Genomic DNA, 6,940 nt, shown 5'->3' with positions numbered 1-6,940 from the left:
TACAGTTATAATACAAGCCTACTGCTAATGTGAGTTTACGCAGTTCCAACAAAAGGATGGCAGCCTGCCCAATCCTGCTATATTGCACGTAACCAGAACATTATTTCATGCAAAACATTAATTTGTGATCTAGGCTGCTCCCTTTGGATTGTGTTGGAACTGCACAGTGTGCACAGCATGACAAACTCACATTAGTTAGCGGTAATGTGACCAACATCAACATGAGGCTTTAAAAAAAAATTGCCAATCAAATATTGTGCATGGTTTATGAAAACATTGCAACAAAATAATGATACCAATACTTTTCAAAAATGTTTCTTCATGGAAAATGACCATTAGTTATGCACTTGTAATTTGTATTGCTAGTAGATTTGTATTATTAACAGTAGCTACGCAATTACCTAACACCATATTCCATTGGTTTACTGACCACAACCCATTTAATTAATATTAAGAAGTGTGATGATTGTACATTTTATAACATTGTTTTATTTAGCTTTTGTCAGAGAGGAAGAGGCGATGCCATCTATGTTGTTGTTGATTTGGAACAGAACCCTCCCCTGGACTTCCTGGAACCGCGCAGGGCTTTGTGGGGCTTGTTTACTTTACAACCAAGAGACGCCGGTCAACTCGGGAGCTGCTAGCCCGATATGACATGTGATGGTTTGGAGGAAAATAAACGCGTTTTGTGAAAAAACAAAATGGAAATTCACATACTGCCAAGTTTGCTGGTGTTGTCTTTCATAGCTACCGCTTTCGGCGATGGTAAGTCACGACAACATATCCCCGAGCTAGCTAGCGTTGCTCGGTTAGCTAACGTTAGCTTAGCCAGTTGTGTTGTTAGGAAGCTAGCCAGTGTGAGCTGTGCGTCCCCCGCGGACGGTGGTCTCAGAGCCGCGTAACTATCACGTCTCAGCGTCTGTGGACTATGATTTACGCGTTAATATGTGTGTCCCTCCAGGTGGTGAGCTGACGTTAGTTCAGGAGTTGTCTGCTAAGCCGGCCCAGAAGCTGTCTAGATACGGTTGGTATGGCAACATCAGGCTGACCATGTTCCGTATCCCGGACGACACCGTCGCCGCCCGCTGGCTGTTCACTGTAACCAGGGGCAGCGGTTTCCACTGTGGAACACACAACGTCACCATGTAAGTCTATGACAATAATGCTTCCTTTCTGTTGTTTGCAGTGTTGAGTGGACAATCAGGCACTAAAGCTCAGTGCTGCTCATTGCTCAACGATGACAACTCTGTGAACTTGGTCTAGAGATGTGGCTAGTGGCACTAATAGAATCAGCAGTTCTGTTATTACCTCTCTCTGTCTTGGGGGCAACACATCACAGCCTGTCTCTACCTGCAATAACATGTTTCTACTCAGTGTTCTCTATCTAACCCTCCACCTCTCCATCCCTCTCTTCCTTCTCCCTCCCTCATCTATCCCTCCCTCCCTCCCTCCCCCTCCTCCCTCTCCCCTCTTCTATATCTCCCTCATCTCTCCCCCCCCCCCCCTCCTCCCTCCCTCCCCTCCATCCCTCTTCTCTCCCTCCCTCCCTCCGTTCCATGAGTTGGGGAGCTCCTCCAGTCATCGACCCAGTAGGACGGGTGTTTCCTAACAACACGGTGACAACATCAGTCCTCTCACTCATCCTTCCTGTGACATCATCACAAAGCAACATGACCTTTAACCTCTCTAACCCCGCCCCGGAGACTGGTACCTGGCGGCTCACCTGCCCCAAGATGATGGACGATCGAACACAAGGTGAGGAGTTTGTGTGTGTGTGTGTGTGTGTGTGTGTGTGTGTGTGTGTTTTATAATGTGTGTGTATTGTGTGTGTAGGGCTTCCCGTCCTGCTCCTACTACTTCCAGCCCCAGCTGTCAGTCAGGAGAGCAGTGGACACACCCATCCTGCAGGCCACGCCCCTAACCCAGACCGCCTCCCCCGACAGACCTGCACTACTCAAGTAAGGAGCTAACCAAGCTAGTGGACAGAGAGAGGTCTGGGTTAACCCTAACCCTAACCCTAACCCACCAAGCTAGTGGACAGAGAGAGGTCTGGGTTCACTTCTAAAATGACATTTATTGTCTGCCCAACCATGTACTTAAACCATGACTAGCTATGATGCCAATATTTAATGATATAGCTCCCGTTTGGCTAATGTCTCTTCTGTCAACCTTGATCACGGTTCCCGCAGGACATACAGTTGGACAGTTTCAACTGGATGCAACCAAGTTGCAGATGAGTTGCAGGGGGATGTTTCACAAAGCAATCGAGAAGCAACTGCGTTGTATTGCAACGTCAGCTTCAGAGAGCAATGAGGAAGAGATGTGAACAGTCAGGCATCATGAGGAAGAGATGTGACCAGTCAGGCATCATGATAAAAACCAGTCACACCTGAAAGTCTGTCTACTGCAGTCTAACAACCCAGCTAGCACATTCGGGAAGTTGTGGGAATGTATGTTTTTGGTTTCACATTGGTTGTGGGAACAAAGCCATACGTTTCAATAACACTGCTAGCTTATTTCGGGTTAACTGTTTTGAACTCCAAGCACTGATAAAGTAGGACCATGGACATTGATTTGCTTAGGCATTAATCATGCAAACAGTTCATTTTTATTTATTTATTGTGACACGGCGTCAGTGAGATTTGAACCTATGATCTTCTGTTCTCTAGCCCTGGAATTAGTCCACTGCGCCACCAGGATGGATCTAGCATGCCATATTTTCTTATCATACAAAGCTGTTGATTCAAACACTATTAAGATCAGCTGTGGCCAGTGAGTGGGCGTGGCCAACACACCTACCTGAACACACTTAACAAGATAGAGGAGAGAGAGAGAGTTTTGTTGACGCTGAGAACGGAAAGTATCAGTTTTTTAAATAACATTCCTAGAACGTTCTTTGAACGTTACTAAAGTTTTCTTGTGGTTTTTATGGAAGGTTTTCTTCATGTTCTGATAATGGAATGTAGAGCTAATTGATGTTAAAGGCCAATACAGGCAAAACGATATAGATATAGATCTATATAGATATACAGGACCAGTCAAGTCTGGCGCAGTGGTCTAAGGCATTGCAGCTAAAGGTGGCACAACCAGTTATTGAGTGTAAGGGGGCAATTACTTTTTCACACAGGGGAATTGGGTGTTGCATAACTTTGTTTATGAAATAAATATGTAATTGTTGTGTTATTTGTTCACTTATGTTCCCTTTATCTAATATTAGGTTTTGGTTGAAGATCTGATAACATTCAGTATCACAAATATGCAAAAGTAGAGAAAATTAGAAAGGGGGCAAATACTTTTTCACAGCACTGTATATGGAAGAGCAATGACAGAGCGGCATGGACTAAGATACAGTAGAATAGTATAGAATACAGTATATACATATGAGATGAGTAGTGCAAGATATGGAAACATTATTAAAGTGACTAGTGTTCCATTTCTTAAAGTGGCCAGTGATTTCAATAGGCAGCAGCAGCCTCTAATGTGCTAGTGATGGCTATTTAACAGTCTGATGGCCTTGAGATGGAAGCTGTTTTTCAGTCTCTCGGTCCCAGCTTTGATGCACCTGTACTGACCTCGCCTTCTGGATGATAGCGGGGTGAACAGGCAGTGGCTCGGGTGGATGATGTCCTTGATAATATTTTTCGCCTTCTTGTGACATCGGGTGCTGTAGGTGTCCTGGAGGGCGGGTAGTTTGCCCCCGGTGATGCGTTGGGCAGATGGCACCACCCTCTGGAGAGCCCTGCGATTGCGGGCGGTGCAGTTGCCGTACCAGGCGGTGATATAGCCCGACAGGATGCTCTCAATTGTGCATCTGTAAAAGTTTGTGAGGGTTTTAGGTGCCAAGCATTTCTTCAGCCTCCTGAGGTTGAAGAGGCTCTGTTGCGCCTTCTTCACCACCCTGTCTGCGTGGGTGGACCATTTCAGTTTGTCAGTGATGTGTACGCCAAGGAACTTGAAGCTTTCCACCTTCTCCACTGCGGTCCCGTCGATGTGGATAGGGGGGTGCACCCTCTGCTGTTTCCTGAAGTCCACGATCATCTCCTTTGTTTTGTTGACGTTGAGTGAGAGGTTATTTTCCTGGCACCACACTCCCAGAGCCCTCACCTCCTCCCTGTAGACGGTCTCGTCATTGTTGGTAATCAGCCTACTACTGTTGTGCCGTCAGCGACTTCAGTTGGAGGGGTGCTTGGCCACGCAGTCATGGGTGAACAGGGAGGACAGGAGGGGTGCTTGGCCACGCAGTCATGGGTGAACAGGGAGGACAGGAGGGGTGCTTGGCCACGCAGTCATGGGTGAACAGGGAGGACAGGAGGGGTGCTTGGCCACGCAGTCATGGGTGAACAGGGAGGACAGGAGGGGTGCTTGGCCACGCAGTCATGGGTGAACAGGGAGGACAGGAGGGGTGCTTGGCCACGCAGTCATGGGTGAACAGGGAGGACAGGAGGGGTGCTTGGCCACGCAGTCATGGGTGAACAGGGAGGACAGGAGGGGTGCTTGGCCACGCAGTCATGGGTGAACAGGGAGGACAGGAGGGGTGCTTGGCCACGCAGTCATGGGTGAACAGGGAGGACAGGAGGGGTGCTTGGCCACGCAGTCATGGGTGAACAGGGAGGACAGGAGGGGTGCTTGGCCACGCAGTCATGGGTGAACAGGGAGGACAGGAGGGGTGCTTGGCCACGCAGTCATGGGTGAACAGGGAGGACAGGAGGGGTGCTTGGCCACGCAGTCATGGGTGAACAGGGAGGACAGGAGGGGTGCTTGGCCACGCAGTCATGGGTGAACAGGGAGGACAGGAGGGGTGCTTGGCCACGCAGTCATGGGTGAACAGGGAGGACAGGAGGGGTGCTTGGCCACGCAGTCATGGGTGAACAGGGAGGACAGGAGGGGTGCTTGGCCACGCAGTCATGGGTGAACAGGGAGGACAGGAGGGGTGCTTGGCCACGCAGTCATGGGTGAACAGGGAGGACAGGAGGGGTGCTTGGCCACGCAGTCATGGGTGAACAGGGAGGACAGGAGGGGTGCTTGGCCACGCAGTCATGGGTGAACAGGGAGTACAGGAGGGGGCTGAGCACGCACCCTTGTGGGGCCCCAGTGTTGAGGATCAGCGAAGTGGAGGTGTTGTTTCCTACCTTCACCACCTGGGGGCGGCCCGTCAGGAAGTCCACGACCCAGTTGCACAGGGCGGGGTTCAGACCCAGGGCCTCGAGCTTTAATGATGAGCTTGGAGGGTACTATGGTGTTGAATGCTGAGCTATAGTCAATGAACAGCATTCTTCCATAGGTATTCCTCTTGTCCAGATGGGATAGGGCAGTGTGCTGTGCGATGGCGATTGCATCGTCTGTGGATCTATTGGGGCGGTAAGCAAATTGAAGTGGGTCTAGGGTGACAGGTAAGGTAGAGGTTATATGATCCTTGACTAGTCTCTCAAAGCATTTCATGATGATAGAGGTGAGTGCTAGTTCAGTTACCTTTGCTTTCTTGGGTACAGGAACAATGGTGGCCATCTTGAAGCAAGTGGGGACAGCAGACTGGGATAAGGAGAGATTGAATATGTTCATAAACACTCCAGCCAGCTGGTCTGCACATGCTCTGAGGACGCGGCTATGGATGCCGTCTGGGCCGGCAGCCTTGCGGGGGTTAACACGCTTAAATGTCTTACTCACTACGGAGAAGGAGAGGCCACAGTCCTTGGTAGTGGGCCGCGTCGGTGACACTGTGTTATCCTCAAATTGGGCGAAGAAGGTGTTTAGCTTGTCCAGATGCAAGATGTCGGTGTCGGCGACGTGGCTGGTTTTCCTTCTGTAGTCCGTGATTGTCTGTAGACCTTGCCACATACGTCTCGTGTCTGAGCCATTGAATTGAATTGCGACTCCACTATTGTCTCTATATTGACGTTTTGCCTGTTTGATTGCCTTGCGGAGTGAATAGCTACACTGTTTGTATTCTGCCATATTCCCAGTCACCTTGCCGTGGTTAAATGTGGTGGTTCGTGCTTTCAGTTTTGCGCGAATGCTGCCATCTAATTGTGTTGTTGTCCTGGGGATCTGTGGGGTCTGTTTGTGTTTGTTAACAGAGCCCCAGGACCAGCTTGCTTAGGGGACTCTTCTCTAGGTTAATCTCTCTGTAGGTGATGGCTTTGTTATGGAAGGTTTGGGGAATCGCTTCCTTTTAGGTGGTTATAGAATTTAACGGCTCTTTTCTGGATTTTGATAATTAGCGGGTATCGGCCTAATTCTGTTCTGCATGCATTATTTTGTGTTTTTCGTTGTACACTGAGGATATTTTTGCAGAATACTGCACGCAGAGTCTCAATTTGGTGTTTGGCCCATTTTGTGAATTCTTGGTTGGTGAGCAGACCCCAGACCTCACAACCATAAAGGGCATTTTTATAACTGATTCAAGTAGTTTTAGCCAGATCCTAATTGGTATGTTGAATTTTATGTTCCTTTTGATGGCATAGAAGGCCCTTCTTGCCTTATCTCTCAGATCGTTCACAGCTTTGTGGAAGTTACCTGTGGCGCTGATGTTTAGGCCGAAGTATGTATAGTTTTTTGTGTGCTTAAGGGCAACGGTGTCTAGATGGAATTTGTATTTTCTTTGTCCTGGCAACTGGATCTTTTTTGGAACACCATTTTTTTTTGTCTTACTGAGATTTACTGTCAGGGCCCAGGTCTGACAGAATCTGTGCAGAATATCTAGGTGCTGCTGTAGGCCCTCCTTGGTTGGTGACAGCAAACAGTAGACATTTCAGATTCTAGCAGGGTGAGGCCAGGTGCTGCAGACTGTTCTAGTGCCCTCGCCAATTATTTGATATATATGTTGAAGAGGGTGGGGCTTAAACTGCATCCCTGTCTCACCCCACGGCCCTGTGGAAATGTGTGTGTTTTTTGCCAATTTTAACCGCACACTTGTTGTTTGTTTGTTTGTCAATTAGGGTGT

General features: G+C 48.6%; 2 protein-coding genes across 2 annotated transcripts in view; both read left to right on the top strand.

The window, feature by feature from the left end:
* The first annotated feature begins 373 nt into the window (after positions 1-373).
* LOC123489291 (post-GPI attachment to proteins factor 6-like) lies at positions 374-1,164 on the top strand. Its single transcript, XM_045219987.1, has 2 exons — positions 374-765; positions 962-1,164. Exons 1-2 carry the CDS (start codon positions 702-704, stop codon positions 1,147-1,149), a joined length of 252 nt encoding a protein of 83 aa, XP_045075922.1. The 5' UTR covers positions 374-701; the 3' UTR covers positions 1,150-1,164.
* Positions 1,165-1,749: 585 nt separating this feature from the next.
* LOC121565043 (post-GPI attachment to proteins factor 6-like) overlaps positions 1,750-6,940 on the top strand; it is a 19,669-nt gene continuing 14,478 nt past the window's right edge. Inside the window, exons 1-2 of the mRNA XM_045219986.1 lie at positions 1,750-1,755; positions 1,834-1,958. The gene's annotated coding sequence lies outside the window, so the exon portion shown is untranslated. The remainder of the gene's footprint in view (positions 1,756-1,833; positions 1,959-6,940) is intronic.

This window comes from Coregonus clupeaformis, unplaced genomic scaffold, assembly GCF_020615455.1.
Source record: "Coregonus clupeaformis isolate EN_2021a unplaced genomic scaffold, ASM2061545v1 scaf2977, whole genome shotgun sequence".
NCBI lineage: Eukaryota > Metazoa > Chordata > Actinopteri > Salmoniformes > Salmonidae > Coregonus > Coregonus clupeaformis.
The sequence above is the reverse complement of the archived record's forward strand: the minus strand, read 5'-3'. Positions and strand labels throughout refer to the sequence as shown.

What these genes read in the sequence shown, in the direction of transcription:
- LOC123489291 (XM_045219987.1), top strand. Translation starts at nt 702, where the DNA reads ATGGAAATTCACATACTGCCAAGTTTGCTGGTGTTGTCTTTCATAGCT. An exon ending in AGCTACCGCTTTCGGCGATG is followed by an intron (nt 766 to 961) that starts GTAAGTCACGAC and finishes GTGTCCCTCCAG; the next exon opens with GTGGTGAGCTGACGTTAGTT.